This window comes from Delphinus delphis, chromosome 4 (genome assembly GCF_949987515.2).
Source record: "Delphinus delphis chromosome 4, mDelDel1.2, whole genome shotgun sequence".
Classification (NCBI taxonomy): Eukaryota; Metazoa; Chordata; class Mammalia; order Artiodactyla; family Delphinidae; genus Delphinus; species Delphinus delphis.
The window spans coordinates 1,903,733-1,925,095 of NC_082686.1; the positions used below are offsets into that span (position 1 = coordinate 1,903,733).

Consider the following 21,363-nt stretch of genomic DNA (forward strand, 5'->3'; position numbering starts at 1 on the left):
CCAGTTTGCCCCGGGCTCTGGTGAGGACAGGACCATTGGAGCATTGACAGAGCCGGCTTCAAATCACATGTGATGAATCCCAAAGGGGCCTTTCCAGGTTAACCAGAAAACTCCCCAAAGGGACCCATACTCAGACAGGCACATAGATTCTGCTTGTCCTGGGCGTTACACTGTGACCTGGGGAAGCTTGGGACCACTGCTAGTGCCGACAGTGGTTTGTGGAAGAAAGGTGGGGCTACAATTGGACTTTCTGAAGGGTGTTTTTTTTTTTTTTTTTTTTTTTTTTTTGCGGTACGCGGGCCTCTCACTGCTGTGGCTTCTCCCGTTCTGGAGCACAGGCTCCGGACGCGCAGGCCCAGCGGCCACGGCTCACGGGCCCAGCCGCTCCGCAGCATGTGGGATCTTCCTGGACCGGGGCACGAACCCTTGTCCCCTGCATTGGCAGGCGGACTCCCAACCACTGCGCCACCAGGGAAGCCCTGAAGGGTGTTTTAAAAGTATCTTGAAATAGAATAGAAGCTGTGATGGTTAATTTTATGTGTTGACTTGGCTGGGCCACGGTGCCCAGACCTTTGTTCAAACATTATCCTGGAGGTTTCTGTGAAGGGCGTTTTGGATTACATTGATACTTAAATCAGTGGGCTTTGAATAAAGCAGGTTACCCTCCACAGTGCGGGTGGGTGCTGTGGTCTGAACTCATCGGTTGATCCTAACCTAAGCTAAGCTCCAAGGTGATCGTATTAGGAGGTTGGGCCTTTGAGAGGTGACTCCAAACTGGGATTAGTGCCCTTACAAAAGAGGCCCCAGCGAGCTCCCTCACCCCTGCCCACGTGTGGACACACGAGAAGCGTGTGACTGTGCAAGGGGCCCTCACCCGACCCTGCCAGTACCTGACCTGCCACTTCCAGCCTCCAGAACTTCGAGCAGGACGTTTCTGTTGTTTACAAGCTGCCTAGTGTGTGGAATTTCATTATAGTGGCCGCGTCGGACTGAGACAGTCCCGAGCCTTCAAAGTCCTAATCTGCCCTGAGCGAGAAGGAATTCTCTCTGAGCACGACCCTTCCCGGGCCTCCAGCCGGCCAGCGCACCCCGAAGGTTTTGGGTTTATCAGGCCTCCATAATTACACGAGCCAATTCCTTGAACAAACTGTCTCTCTTCCTGTCTCTCTCTCTCTCTCCCTCTCTCCCTCTCTCTCTCACACACACACCCACACACACACACACACACACACACACAGAGCCCTGGCCGATAGAAACATCTTCATCTTCACGAAGACCTTCTCTCCAGGCTAGCAGGGGGACAATACTGGGCTGTGATGTCACGGGTCTCCTGTCCAAGGGCTAAAGGTCTGTAATGAAACCAAGGTCATGGCAGCCCCAGAAAACACGGAGGGCCAGTGGGGACAGGAGCATCTGAGCACAGATGAGACCCTCCAGGGAGGCCAAGCCCTGGGCCCAAACCGACCACAGAGACGGGCACTCGTGTCGGCGGTTGATGGGACAGGGCTGGGAACAGCTGCTTCCACCCGAGGCAGCCGGCGCCGGGGGGCCCGGTCTGCCGGCGTCAGCTCTGTGCCAGCCTGCTCCCAGGCGGGGCCCAGAGCCCCTCAAAGCAGCCTTATAACACCTTGAGATTCTGCCTCTAAGTATCTAATGCCACCCACAGAGGCCCCTTGTGACCCCCGTGGTCATCTGAATAATGACCCCAGAAAGATGTTCCTGTCCCAAATCCCAGAACCTGTGAATGTCACCTTATGGGCAAAAGAGGGCTTGGCTGCTGTGATGAGATGGAAATGGGGAGACTGTGCTGGATCACGTGTGAGCCCCAAGGCCCTCGCCAGGGGTGGCAGAGGAGACCTGACCCCATATAGAGAAGGCCATTGCCGTGGGGGCAGAGACGCAGCTGCAAGACGGCGGGCGCCTGGGGCACCCGGGGCGGAAGAGTCGGGAAGGACCCTCACCTCCAGCCCCCCGGAGAAGCGCTGGTTCAGGCATCCCGCCTCCAGAACTTGAGACGGTGTATTTCTGTTGTTCTGAGCCCCGAGTTTGAGGTAATGGGGTCTTGCTTCTGTGTCTGCACCCAGAGCCTTGGGCCTTCAGCACAGCAGCAACTCCGGCTTGGTTCCCAGGTTGGCCCAGAAAGCCTTCCGGGTGGGCTTCTCTCTCCGGCACCCCCAACACACACACCCACCTCGCTGCCTGAGAAACGGTCACGGGTGAAGGCAAGGGAGGAAAACCTCAGCTCACCCGCAGGAAGTCTCCCGAGGGCCGTCCTCTGTGCTCATCCGTCTTGAAATCCTCTGTCTATAAGCCACGTGCCAGCATCGGTGCGGACGCCTTACGTGTGCTCACTCACAGGAACCACGAACCTACTTAGCTGCGTTACGAGGAAGACGTTGTCGCTACCGCCACTTCGCAAATGCGGAAACACAGGCACAGAGGGGTTACGGTCTCAGGGGCCTGGGGCTGGTCTTCTGCCCGCTCCCGGGGTGTCCCTCCCCCGCTCCCGCCCCGTCCTGCTCGGACGTCCCCTTCCAGCCCCACTGCACTCCCTACCGCTTGCCTGCCCGCTCAACAGGCAGCGCGCTCCTTGGGCCCAGGGTGCCCACTCTTGGGTGGGCCTGGCAGCAGCACTTGGCCCTCCGGGGTCCGGAGAGGAGGGCTGCCCCGGAAGCCAAGCCTGACCCCTTCCCCACAGCAGCCGGCCGCGCCGCGGCGTTCGCCTCCGGAAGCCCGCCGCGCTCCCTGCCCCGCTGCCCTGGGGCTGTGCCCCCGCTGCATGGTAGGGCTGCGGCCCGGGACGCCGACTGGGCACCTTTCCTTCCCCGCTCCACGTGAGCCGACACTGCGAGGGAGGTTTTAACCGAGGGGGCCTCTCCGTCCCCCAGGACCCGAGGCTGTGTGTGGGGTCCACCCCTTCCACTCCCCAGCACTGTGGGTCGGCGGGGGGGTCTTGGTGGGGGCGGGACTGGACCCAGGAAGGCGGGAGGTGTCGGAGCCAGCCGGTCCCTTGTCCCTTTCTCCTCACCCGCGGGTGATGCTGGGTCGGTCCTCCTCTGCCAGCTGCTGCCAACCCCGCGGGAGGGGATCTAAGGCCACCGATATCGTGCCCCCTCCGGCCCTGCTGGGCCTGACACGGTGGCCGCCCCCCACCAAGGTCGCCGCTGCATCTATTCTAGATGCGGCGTTGGTTTTCTGGCTCTGGGGATGGGCAGCGTCCTGAGACCCCATCTCTGATCTGATTTATACCCACGCCCGGTTCTCCTGGCCAGATCTTACTTTTCCTCCTGGCCCCCATCTTTCAACCCCTTCCTGATGCCCCCCACCCAAGTTCAGGCTGTCTGTGCCCTCACTGGACACTTGAACGGGAGTCCTGGCCGGGACCCCTGTCCCTTCTCCTCCCCCTGCCCCCAAAGGGAGGATAGACCCTGCCTGGCCTCTGTAAATCCCCCGCCCCAACCTGCAGCCTGACCTGGGAGGTCAGGTGAAGCCCCTGCGCTTTAGGACCGCAGGCCCACCTCCCTCCCTGGCCACCTGCAGCCCCCATCCCCCTCCTCGGCAGCATCCCCATCTCCCAGCCCAGCTCTTTTGCTTCCTTGTCTCTTTTTTTTTTTTTGCGGTACGCTGGCCTCTCACTGTTGTAGCCTCTCCCGTTGCGGAGCACAGGCTCCGGACGCGCAGGCTCAGCGGCCATGGCTCACGGGCCCAGCCGCTCCGCGGCATGTGGGGTCTTCCCGGACCGGGGCACGAATCCGCGTCCCCTGCATCGGCAGGCGGACTCCCAACCGCTGCGCCACCAGGGCAGCCCTGCTTCCTTGTCTTGTTTGCTCTTGTCGCCACAGGAATGTTAGCTTCCACCAGGCGCGGATTCTCTTAAGCTTTTCTCTTCAGCACTCACATAGGCCGCGTGTGGTAGGCGGGCACTAAACCTTTGTTATAAGAATGACAGCATGCAGGTGGCTGGGGCCAGGGGAGACCCGTGGGCTCTGCCCTCACTTTACACCCTGCCTGTCCTGCGCCCCAAAGGCTGGTCTCAGCACCCTCATCAGCCTGGGCCGCAGGACACACCCCTCATGCCTCCACCCAACAGGCGCCTCCAGGCCTGAGGTGGGTGCCTGGGGGCCCAGGCCCTTCCGGGGGCTGGACGGTCTCTTGCCTCACGGCTCCACCCACTCGCCTGGCCGGCACCCACCTGGCTGGTGCGGGAGGAGGACGCAGCTGGGCCTAAAGAGAGGAGGCCTTGTGGACTGGGTGGGCTGGGCAAGAAGGAAACGCGGCGTTTGCCCCCAGCTCCGGGGCTCCGCGCCGCCTTTCCCAGACCAGAAAAAAAAAAAAAAAAAAGAGTGAGAAGTCCCACACGCTTGGAGGAGCAAAGACGAACTGGTTTCCACGCGGTGGGCTTTTCAGAGCCTTTAATAGGCAAATATGCCGCGGCAGGTGGCCCAGGACTGACAAAGGACGCGGCAGCAACGCGGGCTCGGGGGAGACTAGGGCTGGACTGGAAGGTGGAGCCTGCCGGCCTGCCTTCCCTCCCTCCTTCCTGCCACTTATTCATTCATCCCTAAACGGTCCTGGGGCTCTGACTTCACCAAGCGCTGGAGGTCCTGGCTGCGTTCCAAGAGCGGGAGGGAGGGCGGGAGCCTGACTCTCAGCCCGCCGCGCCCCGCCGGCTCTCAGGCCGCTGGGGCGGGGGACAAGCGCAGGCGGAGCCGGGGCGCTTGGGGGCGCGGACGTTCTGCGCGACTCCAGGGCAGCACTGAGCCTCCCACGGCCCCTCCAGCTGGGCAAGCCCTCCAGCAGCGCGCTCGGCCGCCCTCCTCCACCGGACCTTCCCTGCCGCCGACTTGCCGGGATACCTACTGCGCCCAGGCTCAAGGCCCGGTGGACCTGGAGCCCCATCCTACAACCCGCGGGGCCCGACTTACGCCCTCTCCTGGGAAGGGCTGAACTTTCGGGAGTGACTGTCCAAGCTTCCGTTCCCTCGCGCCTGCCCGTGGCCAAGGCCGTGGGAGGGACCGGGCCGGGGGTGGGACCAGGGGCGGGGCCGGATCGGGAGGGCGCTGAGCCGGCGACCAGCTCAGCGCCCAGAGCCTCCGAGGCGCGGCGGGAGCGCAGCGAGTGCTGTGCGCTCCGAGGGCTCCCGCGACCCGAGGTCGCTTGTGCTCGTGCTCGGAGCTCTCCCGCGGCCCGACGGCTTCCGCGGCCCGAGGTCTCTAGTGCTCCGAGATCTCCCGCCGTCCGAGTTCCCCCGTGGCCCGGGGTCTCCGCCCCCACCATGCGGCCGAGGAGGTGAGCGTGTGCGCGGACGCGCCCTCTGGGCGCGGGGAACCGAGCCTGGCGGCACAGCGGAGGCCTCGGGCTCCGGGAGCGGGGCGGCACCGCGCGGGGCCGCGGGAGGCGTGGTTACCTGCCGGCGTTGTCCTCCCGGCGGCGCGGGACGCTGGCAGTACGCGGGTGTACCCGGGGCGGGGTCCCTGCCGAGGGAGGGAAAGAGGAAAAGCTGGGAGAGAAGACAAGCGACCCACTCTCACTTCCCCCCCTCCCCTCCCCGCCCCCGGCGGTGGCCCAGAGGAAAGAAGGGTGTGAGTTTGCTGTGCCAAGGTCGCTCTTATTTACCTCGAATGCCGTCTGGTGCCCACCAACTGGTGACGTGCCCCCCGCACGCCTGGGTTTTCCCCCTCCTGCATCAGCAAAGGCAAACTGGGGAAGGTGCCGGCCAGCTGGTCACTCCTGGTCTCTTGCCAGCTGAGGGGGAGGCAACAACTTTCTGCCAAAATACCCCCTTCAGGGCAGTCTTAGCATCGTCAGCCTGTGTTTCCCTTGATGAGCTGGTGAGGTACCCCATCCCCAGGTGTCCCACACGCACAGCCCAGAAACCCACCCACCCCAGGGTCCCACCACCCAGTCTCCCCAGTTGGAAATACAGGGAAAGACTATTCCCTCAAGAATGGAAAATAAAAATACTGCCGTGTCACAGCCACCAGCCACCCACACCCCTGAACGGGGGGCCCCGTCTGTGCTTTCTCCTCTCTGACCCAACGAGGAGTGGGCTGGGGCACGGGCAGAGTGGTGACAGGTGAGGCACGGGCCACCGCTGAGGCATGCGGGGTACAGAGGCTCCCAGGCTGAACGCGCCAGGAGCCTGGGAGTCATGAGAGGGGTGTGCCGGCCCCCAGGGCTGAGCTGTGCACCAGCTCCAGTGGAGCCGGCAGATCTGGTTTCAGATTGATCACGTTCCTTCAGAAGGTCGTCCTGGGGCTCACCCGACCCTGGCAGGGGGAGGGGCATCTTACATCTTCTCTGTCTCTCAAACTTCAAATACCCCGAAAGTGGGTTTTTATCCGATTTTATACAATTTCTTAGACTCCATCCGTGCAAAGCCAGGCCACCAGGGGGCTGATGATTCCTCTCGATACCCTTTATCACACCCTCATAATTGCTTTGAGGGGCGTTTTATTAACGTGGGAGCTGGTCCCGTGCGGGGGCTGCCAGCCCCTTGGGGCTTGCCTGCTGGGCAGGGAGGAGTTGGTGCTGCGTCCGCTCCTTGAATCCCTGGCTGCCCGGGTGGCCTGGGCTGCTGGCCTGGCTGGGGTGTATTCCCACTGGGATGGTGGGTGTGACCGGCTCCTGACCCCACTGGGGAGAGCGGGACTCACCCTTTTCTGGTTGTTTTTTCCCAGCCCTGGACTACTGCTGCTGCTACTCTGTGGCCTGCGAGCTGGTAAGTGCAGACGGTGCTCTTGCTGGAGCCTTCCAAGCCCTTCAGCTCTGAGCAGTGAGGACCGCGGAGTACAGGTGTCAGTGGGGTCCTCCCCACAGCCCTGCTTGCTTTTCCAGGGGCCCTTGTGAGAAAACGGGGCCCCCAAGCCCAGGGTAGTGTGTGGCATTGAGAGCCACAAAGGGGAGGGCTCGGCCAGACCCCGTGGTTCTCCTTTCGTGTTGTGTTTGGGACAGGCAGAGCGCAGTTCCCCCCAAGTGTTTCAGAACCTCCGCTTTCCAGAGGAGCTGGGAGCTGGGCTTCCTGTTTCCCGTGACCCCTTTGCTCCCCAAAGCCACCAGCTTCCAGAAGAGTGCAGAACGGGGACATGGCAGCGCAGCGGAGACTGAGGTCTCGCCTGGCCTTCCAGCCCACAGGGCGGCGGGTCAGGGCACACGGCCACTTTCCCTGCTGGCATTTGAGCCGTTGTAACAGACCACAGAACCTCGCCGGGCCTTCTCTGATGGAGTTGCAAACACTACTATAATGATGTTGTTGAGAAGCTGATGTTTTCTTTTCAAATGTCTGAGTTTTTAAAAAACATCTTTTTATTCTGAATTCATTGTAAACTCCCAAGAAGTAGTAAAAACAGGGAGGAGTCCTGGCTGGCTCCCGGCATGATGACTGGAAACCGACCCTGGTGATGTATCAGAGCAGCTTACCGCCCGTGTCCGAATTTTTAAACTATTGTTTATTGTATTATTGTTTATTGTATTATTACTAATACATTCCTTTCCTACTGAAATGAGTCAGAATTGGGGTTTGAGTCTTGCAACCCAGAAGCTCCCCCGTCCCTCCAAAGGGTGAGTTCAGAGTTACGCGTCGAGCGCGGAAGATGAATTCTGTTCTCTTTGGATGTTTGCAGAGATTCAAGAAGAAGCAATCAGAGCGATGGTGGGCAGTGATGTCTGGCTCAGCTGCACTTACCCCGAAGGAAACACCTTCGATTTAAATGACCTTTATGTTTACTGGCAAATCAGTGTGCCGGGCAAACAGAACACCAACTCTGTGGTGACTTACTACCTCTCGGGAAACAGCTCTGCCGGCCACGTTAACAACCACTACAAAGACCGGGCCCGGCTGTCCCTGGACGGCATGAAGCAGGGCGACTTCTCTCTGCACCTGCACAATGTCACTCCCCAGGACGAGCAGAAGTTCAACTGCCTGGTGTTTCGGAAATCCTTAGAATTAGAAAAGATTTTGGAAGTCACGGTCACGCTAAACGTGGCAGGTAAGACGGCGGAGCTGCCAAGTTGATTCCAGCCCAGCCTTACGGCCCGGAAGAAGTGTCAGTGAGACCTGTTTTCTGCGGCTCATTCACCCGTGTCTTCCCTTAGAGGAAATCCAGATCCCTCTGGCGGGGTTCTGTTTAAACCAGGTGTGCGGCTTAGGTGGTGGAAATATCGTTCGGCTCGTAAGAAAGTTTTCCAGGAGCCGAGGTGCCTCCCTCCTCACAGGAGCTCCTAAGCTTGCTGTCCTTGCCTCGAAACTCTCCAATTCAACCCAAACGAGATGTTTTCATGAAATTAGGAGGGAGCGGTATAAGGCACTAAATGAGATCAGAGTTTAGGAAGAAAATTAAAGCGCCTCCAGCAAGTTGCTCGGGGCACTGTTCGGTGGAGAGATGGGTGACTTGTCAGCTGACCGTGTCACTAGACTCAAAGGAGGCCAACCTCCTTGGGGTGGGACGTGGGTGCCGGTCACTGCCCGCCCGGCTCACAGCGCCCCTACTGGTGGGTTGGGGGGCGTGACTGGTAGAACAGGGCCTGTGCTGCTGCCCAGACCACAGCCTTGGTCCCGGCCCTGCTCCGGCGTCTGGGGCACGACGGCTGCCTCCCTGCTTCCCTGGCCCTTGGCACCGTGTCCTCCCCCTTCTGTGACCTTCGGAACCTGGCAGCCCTCAGCCCGTTTCCCTCCCCTGCAGCAAACTACAGCATGCCGGTGGTCAGCGGCCCATCCCAGGACGAGGAGCTGGTCTTCACGTGCACGTCCACGAATGGCTACCCGTGGCCCAAAGTGTACTGGATCAACAAGACGGACAACAGCCTGCTGGACGACGCCCTGCAGAACAGCACCGTGTCCCTAAACGCGCGGGGCCTGTACAACGTGGTCAGCGTCCTGCGGATTGGGCGGAGCCCCCCCGTCGACGTGGGCTGCTGCATTGAGAACGTGCTTCTTCACCAGAACCTGACCAGCGGCCAGACGGGTAAGGTCCTGGGGTCTGCGCACTGACCCCGACCCAAGGCTGGGGCCAGGGGCGACTTGGGGGATCCTCTCAGGTGGGAGACAAGCCCCTATGAGGTGACTCAGCAGCGGCTTCAGAGGTGGTGGCAGGGCGAGGGGGGACAGACATCACCGTGCGGCGGAGGGCAGGGGCCGGCCAGGTGCTCGGGGCGCTTAATCCTCATGCACCTGAGGGGGGCGTCAGTTTTGGGGACCCATTTCACAGATGAGGGACTGAGGCTCCGAAAGGTCACGTAACGCTTCAGAAGCTGCAGCTGAGGCGGCGGCAGCATCGGGATTGAAGCGCCTCCTGCACAGCCACCACCCCAGCTCCTCGGACGTGTGCCCCCTGGGAAACCAGAACCCCTCCTCCACCAGGGGGTCCGGCTGGGCCTGGCTGCCGTCCCAGGCCCCCTGTGGAAGGGTGCAGACGGGTGACTCCTTCGTAGAAGCCACAGGCTCTCTCAGCCTGTGTGTCCCTGTCAGCAGCGTTGAGACGCCAGGGAAGGAGGGGCAGGAGAGCTGGAGGATGGGGGTGTCGGGGGCCTGCCTGCCGCCCAGCTGCCGGGAGCCCCCGCGCCCGGGCACTCGCCTTCCTGGAATGCAGGCGCAGCCCTGGGACTCAGCGGTCATGGTCTTCTGGCTGCACCAGAGGCCTCTGCTGGCCTCTGCGTCCCAGCAGGGCAGCCGGGTGCAGGGGAAGGGGAATGGGAGGGTCTCCTGGGGCCGTAGTCTCGGCCCAGCTGCTCTGGGGGACAACTGGGAAGCCTGTCAACCCCCATCACCCCGCCCTGTGCCCAGACCCTCTGAATCAGCACCTCTGGGCTGTCCAGGCAACAGGACATGTTGAAAAGCTTCCAGATGGTTCTAAGGTGCGTGGGAGGCCTAGCCACTGTCTGGCTCATGGCTCCTTTGGGTTTCGGCAAACACGGGACACTTGTAACAAGCTGCCCAGGGAGGGGCACGATGGTTGGACACTGGGACAGGAGGATTGGCCCCCTCGTGCACTGCCAGTGGGACAGGAAACGGTGCAGCCGCCGTGAAGAGCAATCTGCTAGTTCCTTAAAACTTAGCCTGTGGGGCTTCCCTGGTGGCACAGTGGTTGAGAGTCCGCCTGCCGATCAGGGGACACGGGTTCGTGCCCCGGTCCGGGAGGATCCCACATGTTGCGGAGTGGCTGGGCCCGTGAGCCATGGCCACTGAGCCTGCATGTCCGTAGCCTAAAAAAAAAAAAAAAACTTAGCCTGTGACCCAGCAATTCCACCCCTAGGTGTGCGCCCCAGAGCGCTGGAAATGAGAATCAAACAAATACTTGTACATAAGTGTTCACAGCAGCTCATTCACAATAGCCAAAAGGTGGGAGCAACCCAAGTGTCCACGGATGGACGAAGGGATGCGTCCATCCACACAGTGGAGCATTACTCAGCCACGAAAAGGAATGAGGCACTGACCATGCTGCAATGTGGAGGAACCGTGCAGGTGATGCTCAGTGAGAAGCCAGACACAGAAGGCCACATAGTGTACGATTCCATTTGTATGAAATGGCCCGTCTAGGTAAATCCAAACAGACAGAAAGTAGATTAGAGTTTACCAGGGGCTGGGAGAGAGGATGGGAAGTGACCACTGATGGGAAGGGGGTTTCCTTTTGTGGTGGTGGAAAGTTCTGGAATTAGATAATGGTTTTGGCTGCGTGACCTTGTGAACGTACTAGATGCCACTGAATTGTTCCTTTTAAAACGGTTAATTTTATGTTATGTGAATTTCACCATTATTTTTTTTAAAGCCAGCAATTAAGCTAGAAAGAATTAATTAAATTAAGTTTACTTTAAAAAGCCAGGAAGGGCTTCCCTGGTGGCGCAGTGGTTGAGAGTCTGCCTGCCGATGCAGGGGACGCGGGTTTGTGCCCCGGTCCGGGAAGATCCCACATGCCGCGGAGCAGCTGGGCCCGTGAGCCATGGCCGCTGGGCCTGTGCGTCCGGGGCCTGTGCTCCGCAACGGGAGAGGACACAACAGGGAGAGGCCCGTGTACCACCCCCCCCCCCCCAAAAAAGAAAAGCCAGGAAGACTGTGCTTCCCACCACGCCCATTCCCAGGTGTGGACCTTTAGGAAGGGCTGGGATTACAGGTCACACAGGTAGGGTGAGGAGGAATGACAGCCCAGAAAGAGATGAAGGTTCACCTGAAGGGGGAAAGCCTTCTCTCCGTCAGCTTTATAGCTTAGAAATCACAAAACACCTCTGGGAAATTCTGGTGGATCGATACTTCCCTTAGCACTCTCTCCTTCAGGATGAAGAAACCCCCTTTTCCCCCTGACCCTGTAAGTCCTGGGTTACTTTCCTTTCCTGCAGAAATGTTCATGGGAACCAAGGACAGCATCACAGAGGACCCAGTGGACGACACCCAAGATGCGGTGAACCCGCCGGTTCTCAGCGTCCTTGCTGTGCTAGTCGTGGCCGTGGCCGTGGCCGTGGCCACGGGCTGGCTGTGCAGGCAGAGATGTCCCTACAGAAGCTACGCAGGTATCAGAGAAGCCCGCGCTGCAGACAGCGCACGCTTACTTTGTTGGGGTGAGGGCTGGCCTTTCCCAGGATGTTTCCAAGCCCTGCGTGGTGCCGCTCTCACGGGAAGCATGCCTTAATAGTGCTCACGTGTGTGAGGATAGCAGCCCCAGTGCCCCTGGTGTGACCTCCACCTCCGAGATCCTGACACAGCTCCGCCCCAGAAGGGAAGTCCGGTCTCTGGGTCTGGGGGGGGACGGCGGACTCCGAGTGTGGACGTGGTGTGTCTGTGGAAGCCGAGTTGCCTTCAGTCCCTCAAGGCCGTCTGACCAGTTCTGGCCAAGCTCGAAGACAGATCCAGAAAGTATGGGTTTTGACTAAGTAAAACGAAGAAGCAGAACTCACAGTGGGGAGCAGAAGAGCCTAGAATGTGGACCCTGGGACCACCCAGGTGTCACAAGAGGGCCTGAGGGCTGGGGCCTCGGGGGAACCCCTCGGGTAGGGGCCAGCACAGTCTCCCCAGGTTGGTCTGGTGGTGGAGGTCAGCGGGCATCCCCAAAGGTCTTATTAACCAGGTGGGGCTCCTCCTGGACTCCTGGGAGGGTGTGGAAGCGAGCGCGGCTGGACTGCGGAGCCTGCGCACAGTGGGAGCTCTGCCCGACGGGAGGGGTTGCTACGTGCCGCCTGGAGCTGCCACTTGGTTGCCAATGCCGTCTGCCCAGAAATACTGCCCACGGCCCCACTGCCGACCCAGCCAGGCTGCTGAAGGCCCTTGAGCACCTTGAAGCGTTTCCCACCCTGACCTCTTACAAAGTCTCGTCCTGGAAATGAGGGCGGCCTGGGGAGCCCTCGCCCGAGCAGGAAGCCAGAGGAGCGTGGAGTGGGGCGTTGCTGAGTGCGGGGCCCCTGGGGTCTTCAGAAAGGCCCCCTCACGGCCCGCCCTGAGTGTTTCTGGTTTGTCCCAACAGGCGCCCAGGCTGCGAGGCCGGAGCTGGAGCTCACGGGTCAGTTTGCCAGGAGGGAAGGAGACCCGTGGAGGAAGCGTGGGTCCACGGGCTCGGGCGAGCTGGGCGCTCCACTCTCTCTGTGCCCGCCTTTCAGCACGGGTGCTACTCGATGACCAGGAAATAGGCGTTTCCAGTTTCAGAGACGGTGAAATCCCAAGCGAAGGCCTGTCCCCCTGGCCTTCCTTGGCGTGTAAGCCCGTCCTCTCGCTGACACTGTGCTGGGATTTTCCCAACGTACAGCCACGCGTGCATGTCAGCAGAGAGCCTGGGACCACAGCCCCGCTGCCCCTCCCCAGCTGCCCGGCTCGTCCTCCTGTTCTCCCTCGTCTCAGCCCCACCCCTCGGGGGCGGGGCCTCTCCAGCGGGTCCAGACCCTTTGTTCGGCACCTCACGGTCCCAGAGCAAAGGTCAGAGTGATTCCGGCCCCAGTTTGGGAAAGTAGCCACACGCAGGGCCTTCAGTTTCGGTTTCCTACTGGCAGGTGCCTCGGGCTGCCAGGCCTTGGTGGTCAGGCCAGCAGGCTCCACGCCTGAGGCCAACGACCATGCCCTGAGCCCCGTTTCTCCACCTGTGAGAAGGGTCGTCAGGGGAGGGTGGGCCCGAGGTGAGCACGACCCACACGGCAGTGGCCGCCCACCTGTTCACCCAGGTGATTCCGGGGCACGCGGCTGCCTGGGGCTGCAGCAGATTCCCTCCCGAGGCTGCTTACAGACCATGCGGGACACGGCTTGCTAAAGAATCCGGGCCTGCTGACCCGAGAGTCCGATGCGGCGCCCGTCTGCAGGCGTTTTCAACCCTGTTTTCACCGTCCTGGTTCCTGAGAAGATGAGTCTCTGCTTGCAGAGAGAATGAGCCAGCTCTGTGCTCACGCCCCTCTCCTCTTTCCTTCCAAGAGCACGTGTGACGAGAGCTCCCCCAGGACGCGCCACCAGTGGGGACGTCGGGTGGCAGCTTGAGAATTGACCCGGGCAGGCTGGACAGAGGACACCGTCTGTGCCCGTATTGGGGGCTGCACGGACACTGGGCCACCTGGCCTTGTGGCGCCCCCTGGAAGGGCCACGCTGACCCCAGGGAGCACGTGGCGGGCACTGACCTGATCCTGGCAGCCCTTTCAAAAGGTCGGCAACTCCTCGGGGTTACGTGTGCCCCCAAGTAGGTGGGCTGCCCACCTTCGCTGCCAAACAGAACAAGAAAAGGGTTGTGACGGCTCCTTTCCGCCACCAGCCCCCGAGAGCCTGCGGCGCTTCTCAGCATCCTGGACCGGACGGGCTCCTGAGGCCACTCTCTTCCAGGATGGCCTGCGCTAGGCCGTGTTCGCTCCAGGTTCAGGGGCCACGTGCTGGCTCTGCCGGTCAGTCTCCTGCCCCACCTCCGCCCTGAGGACCCGGCGTCTGCGCAGACGCGTCCTGAAGCACCGAGCGGGCGGCACCAGACAAACCCCTGGAACTCATGTCCCTCCAGAACACTCCCTGGGAGGAAAACCCGACCTCATTTGTTGGTCAAAAGCTAGGTTTCCCTCCTCAAAAGCACAATGAAAAAACAAAAACAGTGGAATTTTGGGAGAAGGTCTGTGCTGGGCGGTGCAGCTGGGCGTGGTGGCCTGGGGTTCCGCTGCGGGGGACAGGCAGGCAGGGCTGGGACACACATCTCCAGAAGACACCAGCATGGACAGGTGACCGCCACAGTCCTTCAAACTGGGGCCGTGAGTGGACGGTGGGCGGCCTTCCGGCCGCGTGGCCGCCTTTCTTCAAACGCAGAAGCAGTTCCCTCGAATCCTGCTGGGCAGCCCCTGCAGGCCCTCGCGGGCCTCCCCTGGGGACCTGCACGGTCGTGACGGAGACTTCACCTCACGTGCCGGGTTCCTCGGAGCCCGCTGGGCCCCCGGGTGACTGGAGTGGGGCAGTGGCCAAGTCCACGGAGGCGGCAGCCCGACGCCCTGACCCTGCCCAGGCGGTTTCCATGTTGATTCCTGCATTGCATCTAGCAGTTCACTGTTTCCAGAAGGTTCTGCAAAGGTGGCTGCCAGGTAACCCTGGTGGGCACGCCCCCAGGAAACGGGTCTGTTGCCCCTGGCCCTGTGGTCATTCAGCACCGACGGGCACGTGAGGCCTGTGCTCCCCAGACCCAGACTTACAGCAAACTCAGCAAGGCCGGCTCAGCGCAGGACCTCAGCCAACAGTGTTCTGTTGTGTGTGTCTGTCTTTGTACCCAAGAGCCCTCACGTGGCTTTTAAATAGGTGTGAGGGGTCCACACAGACTTGAGCATGAAAGCATTAGAAGACAAGTGTGGTTCCTCAAAGAACGACAGCAGGTGACTCACAGCGCCTCGAGCAAGAAGCCCGAGGGGCCCTGAGTGCAGCAGGTGGGGTGCGTCAGGTGGTCGCAGGCCTGTCCCCAGTGACTGTGATGTGACACCAGGACGGGTGCACCTAGGGCCCTCTCCGCCGTCCTGCCCGGGGTCCAGCCTGCAGACCCTGAGAGGCCCCGGGAGCTGGTCGGGGCGGCGTTCTCCGCCCGGCAGGACAGGGCAGCCGCAGGGAGACTGTGCTTCCAGCTTTCCTATCAGAAGGGATTTCCTTCTTGGGGAAGCGGCTAGGCCGGCCTCCCGCTCAGGCCCCGTGACGCGGCCGCCCGGGGCTCTCCCCGCGTGTGCTTGCGGGCTCTGCCTGGGCCCTGGGCTCCCGGGTGGTCGAGGCCACGCCCTGCAGGCTCCAGACCCTGAGGCATCATCTCCCCGCTGGGCCCCAACGGCCCCTCACCGCTCCCTCTGGCCCCCGGGGCCACGGTGCGCTCTGCCCCGCTCGCACAGGTCACCCTGGGCCTGTCCACCCTGGGGGCCGTGGCTTGCGCCTCACGCTGTGTCGTGGACAGTGTGCGGCCACATTTTGACGTTTCTGGAAGCCTGGTTTTGGAGAATACAGGCAGTCGGCGTGGCTGTGTCTGGCAGCTTTGGTCAGTGTGCGCGCGGGCTCGGTGCACTCAGCCCGTCCTGATTGCCGTCGGGGACCCTGCCCCTGCCCCGTCCGTCCTCACCTGGGTGGCGCCGTCCCCCAGGGGACGCTGGTTAGCGTGGAGGCATTTTGGTTGTCACTCTCGGGGGTTCCTACTGGCTTCTAACGGGTGGTGAGCGGGACACTGCTCGACGTCCCACCATGGATGGGGACCCAGAGGTCAGTGACCTGAGGGTGAGGATCCCGTGTCACCTTCCCGGGGAGGGCAGGGCAGCGAGCCGCTGTCCCGGTCCCCCTTGCACGGGGCACAGGAGAGGCGACTCATGGTTCAGGGTCAGGCCCAGGGAACGTTCCAGGTCAGGGGCCGGCCGGGAGCAAGAGGCCGAGGTGCCGGCACTGCTGTGGGGGCAGAGGCCACCTGGCCGTCCCAGCAGCCGGAGTCCTGGTCTTTGTGGCCCCGTGGCCCCTGCCCCCAGAGCCCTGCTCACAGTAGCTGCACAGTGAACACCCATGGGGAGGCGGAGCCAGGCCGGCAGATGGAGGCTCGTCTCGAGGGCAGGGGACAGAGGGAAGTAGCAGCTGCGTGGCGTGAGCGCCTCACCCTCCCGCCAGGTGAGAAGGCCGGAGCCAGCTTCTGCCTGCAGCTCGGACCCGCCCCGTGCCCGCAGCCCTCACCCTGGGGAGGGCAGCCGAGGCTTTGGAGAACCTCAGGAGAAGGCCACCCTGCTCTGCCGCTGCCCGCGCGGCCCCAGTGCTGTGACGCTGGCCGCCGGTCAGCGGCGGGGCCCGCCGGCAGCTCCGGGCAGTGCCAGTGCCGGACAGGCACACCCTGTGCGCATCTCCCTCCAGGCCCGACTTTTCAGAAAGAGGACGCTTCCACCGAGAAGGCAGCTTACGTGATCTGGGGTGATTCTGTCCTTGGTGACAGACGCCCCGCCCCACAGCCCAAAGAGCATCTGGGGCTGAAGGGGGCAGTCTTGCCCCCCTAGGGGCCCACAGCCCCTGCCTGCCCCAACGTGTCCGTTCTCCAGACCTGACGCAGCCCCGCCCCCTGGATCCCCAGCTTCCCGTGGCCCCTTCCAGACTCTGGAGTCCCAAGAGGAGAGCCTCTGTAGTTGCTAGTAAACATGGCGCGGTTTCCCTGAATCCGTGTTGGTCCTGCCGTCATCAGGGAGAAGCAAGAGGCTGGGGTCTTCAGTGTCAGGAATTCAGGGGCTTGTCCCAGTGACCAGAGGTGCGGCCCACCCTGAGCTCTGGGGAGGGGCTTCCGGCACACCCCTGTTGGGAGGGTACAGTGCACATTTCCTGGGGCGGGGGATGGGCCCCGCATGACCGACATTGACAAGCTGCAGGGCCCAGGAGCTGCACAGGCCCCTGGTCAGCCAGCCTGTGTCAGGGCCAGACGCAGGGCCACACCAGGATGCAACGCTTCAAAGACCCCGATCTGGGTGTTGGGAGAGTGACCAAGGAGTGTGCAGGCCAGGAACTGGCCAGGGTCCTCCCGCCCTCCCCCGCTGCCCTCCCTCCTCCCCTTGCTGGTCCTTCTCTGCCTGCTTACACTGTCCTGTGGCCTGAGCCCGGCCCTCCCCACCCCCTGGCCCCAGAACCAGAGAGTGACTCATCGCTCATCCCTGCTCTGTGGGCCTCCTGACCCCAAGGTCGCAGGTGCCCGAGGCTGCTGGGAGGGGGCTGACCAGGGAGGGGGGCACCTGTCACACCAGAGTGGGGTTTCCTGGGCCGGGACCGGGAAGGGGGGAGGGGTAGGCCCCACAAAGGCACGGACTGTGCTCTGAGAGGCAGCTGGAGGGGGGACTCAGGAAGCTGCTGGCCTAGAGGAAGGAGCGTTTCTCAGAGAACACAGCTGTGCACCTGTGATTCAAAATGTCCCAAATGCACTGCCCCATGGGCTCTCAGCAGAGCCAGGGCCGGTCCACCTCACCTGAACCCAGAAAAGGACACTGTGATTTGGCTAAAATGCAGCCTGGGAGGGCTGCTGGGCCCAGAGCCAGGGACCCCGACAGGCAGGGCCTCTGTGCGGGGTCTGCCTGCCATGGGGGGTGGCGGCGGGACTCACCCAGGCTTGAGGCTGTGTGCTCCTGGGAGGGGCTGGGCGGCTTAAACAACAGAACCCCACTCCTCCATCTGGAGGGCCAGAGTCCAAGATGAAGTCGTCGGCAGGGCTGCTTCCCTGACCTTTCCGTGTCTCTTCCAGCTTCTGGTGGCTGTAGGTGGCCCCTGGTGCAGCCCACAGCCCTCAGTCTCTGGCGCTCTGCTTCCCTTACAAGGACGCCAGTCACTGCAGTGAGGGCCACCCGACCCAGGGTGACCCCATCTTCACTAGTGACATCGGCAGAGACCCCGTTTCCAAGTGAGGTTCTGGGACGTGAGTTTGGGGGACCCTGTGCAACTCACTACAGCTCCCAAGAGGAGGAGAGAGAAGGATGGAGAGATGGGGAAGGGACACGAGGAGGGTTAGGAAACAGCAGAGATGGTGGGCAGGGGGGCGAGAGGGAGGGTGGGGACCTGGGCACCAGCCTGCAGCCGGGCTGAGGTCCAGACCCAAAGGCGTGGCCCAGCGGCCGCCGCTCCTTTGTCCCATGTGACAGCCGCGCATGGTTACAGCCCTCTTCATGCCTCCACTGCAAGGGGTGCCCACCACGAGCTGGGCCCGGTGGGCGAACCCCAGCCCTCGCCCCCGGGCGGGTCGGGTCCTGCCCCTGCCCCTGCAGGAGCGTCCTCGTGGGGCATCACATCGGGGACCACGATTCCCTTTGCACGGGCACTGGCCCTGGCACCCCAGGTCGTCCTCACCGTGATCCCCACTCCTGGCCAGTCTCCTGCGGTCGGCACGGAGCCCGCAAGGGTGGCTAAGGAGGCTGGCACAGCCTAGGGAGGGGCAGGCCTGCACCTTGCTCTGGGCCTTCCCTGGGACCTGTGCCCCCGGCCCGCTGGGTCGGAGCCCTTCAGGTGGGTGGGCAGCCCCCCAGGACGTGCACTTGGACGTGGCCCCGCTGCAAAGGATGCTGGGAAACGGAGTCTTTGATCTCAGGAGGCTGCAGGGACCAGGCTGAGGCTGGAGGAAGCTGAGGGTGAGAACAGGCAGGGCGGGGGGTCCTTCGAAAGACAAGTGGCTGACCTTGGAGGAGTGACAGGGGAGATGCAGCGTGGCCACGGCAGCTGGCGAGGGACCGTGAGAGTGACGGGGCTCGGGCTCAGGAGGACCTCGGTCCAGCAAATTCTCTTTAACCCCAAATGCCAGGCACTGTGTCCTCCCACCTCGGCCAGGGCCAGGGTCGCTGCAGACCCCCTGCCCTACAAGGCCTGGTGCCGGTGGAGGCCAGCCTCTACCCCAACCCAGACAGAAATGTCACCATCGGGATTCCACCCCAGACTCCAAAATCAAGAGGCTTCGGAGCCACTCTTCAGTTTTTTAGGGGAAAAAGTTACTTAAAAAACAGAAACCAAACCACTTCCTAAAAAACAGGCGTGGGGTATGAATTGCAGAGCCTGGACTCCAACCAGGTTTTCACTTAATTGTGAGTGAAGCACTGCACGGGAGGAGAGGGCAGCCCGGCCCCCATCCCAGGGAGCAGACCCCGCCGTGCAGGGCACACTCGGGTCTGGTGTGTCCGGACCTGGAAGACGCAGCGGTTCCTGCCCTGAGAGGGGCGCTGTCTGCGGGAGGGACCCCCGGCCTCGGCCACAGCTTGAGGGCCGCTCCTGTGGGGACTGGGTCAGGCAGCGTGACACACAAGATGGGGGGCGGCTGTAGCCAGAGCATAGGAAGGCACGGGTCCCTGACGTCTCAGCCCGCCCGGGAGCCACGCACCTGAGCTGCCGGGGACTTTCCACCTCTGCCCCCAACCGCTGGACACGTCGGGTCTGTGTGCACAGAAGCGTGTAGCACCTGAGACATCTTCCGTTTATACCCACGTCTGCGATCGTAACCTTGGAACCTTCTACTTTTGTTAACCGATTGGGGTCTCTGATCATCTTCCAATGAAACCTCCAAATCTGAAAAAGAAGCTCACTTCCTGGGTGTCTAAGCAGACCCCTTTGGGAAGGAAAAGCGTTCACGTCACTGTGTGGATTTAGTGTGTCCTTTCTGGGGGGCCAGGTGGGAATGGGTAGGTGAAGGGGGGAGGGGGAAGAGCTGGCCAGGGTCAGGGGCTGTTGATGGGAGAAGCTGCACGTTGTGATCTGGAGGGCCTCAAAATCTCCCCAACTTGGGAGGGGTTATTTATAAACCATTACTTAATGATGGGATAAACCCGGGAATCCCTCACCCTCTATAATAAAATAAAGCATCAAGCAGAAAGTCGTGGTAACAGGGCTTCCCTGGTGGTGCAGTGGTTGAGAGTCCGCCTGCCAATGCAGGGGACGCAGGTTCATGCCCTGGTCTGGGAGGATCCCACGTGCCGTGGAGCAAATAAGCCCGTGCGCCACAACTACTGAGCCTGTGCTCTAGAGCCCACGAGCCACAACTACTGAGCCCGCGTGTCACAACTACTGAGGCCCGCCTGCCTAGAGCCTGTGCTCCGCAGTAAGAGAGGCCACCACGATGAGAAGCCCACGCACCGCCACCAAGAGTGACCTCTGCTGGCCGCAACTAGAGAAAGGCCACGCGCAGCAGCGAAGACCCAGCACAGCCAAAAATAAATAAATACATATATTTTTAAAAAAAAAAAGTAGTGGTAACGTATTGTGACAGAGGGCACGGACAGAGCTGTAAATTACAAGGTTCCAGGCCTGGGAAAGGCTACTGGCTGTAGACGAGAGGCCCACAGTTCAGGGTGGGGCATCCCACGGCCAGAGGGAAACCTCATTCTCAGAGGGAGACCCCGCATCAGGAGAGCCACAGCCAGAGGGGGACCTGCCGTGTACTGAAGAAGGAATGACCCTGCATTCTTCTTCACTGGGAGGAGTCACGATGCAGAATCAGACTTAATGACTGACTTTAGCGAGACGTTCCTGGAAGGACCTTGTGGAGGGGACGGCTGGCTGGCGTCCTGGCCCTGGCGGTGGGTTTGTGCCGTCCTCGGGGGCAGTGGCCCTGTCCGTGGGGCGAGTGGGTACCCTGTGGGCGTCTGCTCCAGGCGGGGTCTGGGCTTTGGGGTTGACGGGTGGGGGGTCACGGGAGCGGGTCCGCACCCGGCTGTAACCATTGTGCACACCTGCCTGGGCCCGAGGCGTCCCTGACAATCGCCGGCCCGCAGGCTGGGAGAATCGCAATAGAGCTCAGCCCGGGTAGAGGCAAAGCAGCAGACTCGGTTGAAATTACTTCCCAAACGTCCTGTCTGCCTTTAGCACCTAAAAAAGGAAGTGACACTTCGTAGTCAAGAAGCCAAGTCAGAAAGGACCCTCTTACGTGTGCAGCGCTCCCAAAGCTAGCTGGCACTCCTTCCAGAACCGGGAGAACGGCGGGCAGTCCCTGGTTCCCAGAAGGTGTGAGGGCGGCTCTGCAGCCACAGCGAGGGGCCTGGGTCTGGGGTGGACCAGCAGGGCCCCTCCACTGGGGGCAGTGCTGCACTCTGACCACCCGCCCACCCAGGGCTCTGTGAGGACCAATGAGAAAGCGCTTGTGATGCTCAGGAAAGCGACAGGATGCTGTTACGATGTTAGTTAAGTCTGCGTTTACGGTTATACGGTCCTCCTCCTCCAGGGAGACGGGGTGGGGGCTGCAGTCTATGGGGGGGCAGCACGTCAGATACTGGGGGGATGGGGAGAGCGGGAGCCTGTCTGCCCCAGTGTCCAGCTGTCCTCAGGCTGGGCTGTGACAGCTCCACCCTGGGGGAGGGACCACCAGGCCCGGCCACCGCGGCAGACCCTCTGGTCAGAGCTGGGGCAGCCTTTCTGCCAGGTGGGCTCAACTCCACACATGCAGCTCAGCGCTGCCCGAATCCCGTGCCCAGATCTGCCAGGTCCAG

The 21,363-nt window shown here is 61.9% G+C and overlaps 1 protein-coding gene across 2 annotated transcripts; it reads left to right on the plus strand.

Annotated features, from left to right (window-relative positions):
* The first annotated feature begins 5,098 nt into the window (after positions 1 to 5,098).
* Positions 5,099 to 15,412, plus strand: ICOSLG (inducible T cell costimulator ligand). Of its 2 annotated transcripts, XM_060010237.1 has the most exons (7): positions 5,099 to 5,289; positions 6,681 to 6,721; positions 7,623 to 7,988; positions 8,682 to 8,963; positions 11,329 to 11,499; positions 12,447 to 12,482; positions 13,379 to 15,412. In XM_060010237.1, exons 1-7 carry the CDS (start codon positions 5,276 to 5,278, stop codon positions 13,387 to 13,389), a joined length of 921 nt encoding a protein of 306 aa, XP_059866220.1. In that variant the 5' UTR covers positions 5,099 to 5,275; the 3' UTR covers positions 13,390 to 15,412. The 2 variants fall into 2 exon arrangements, with proteins under 2 accessions (XP_059866220.1, XP_059866219.1); XM_060010236.1 differs by lacking the exon at positions 13,379 to 15,412 and having other exon boundaries at positions 12,447 to 12,921.
* Positions 15,413 to 21,363: the final 5,951 nt, after the last annotated feature.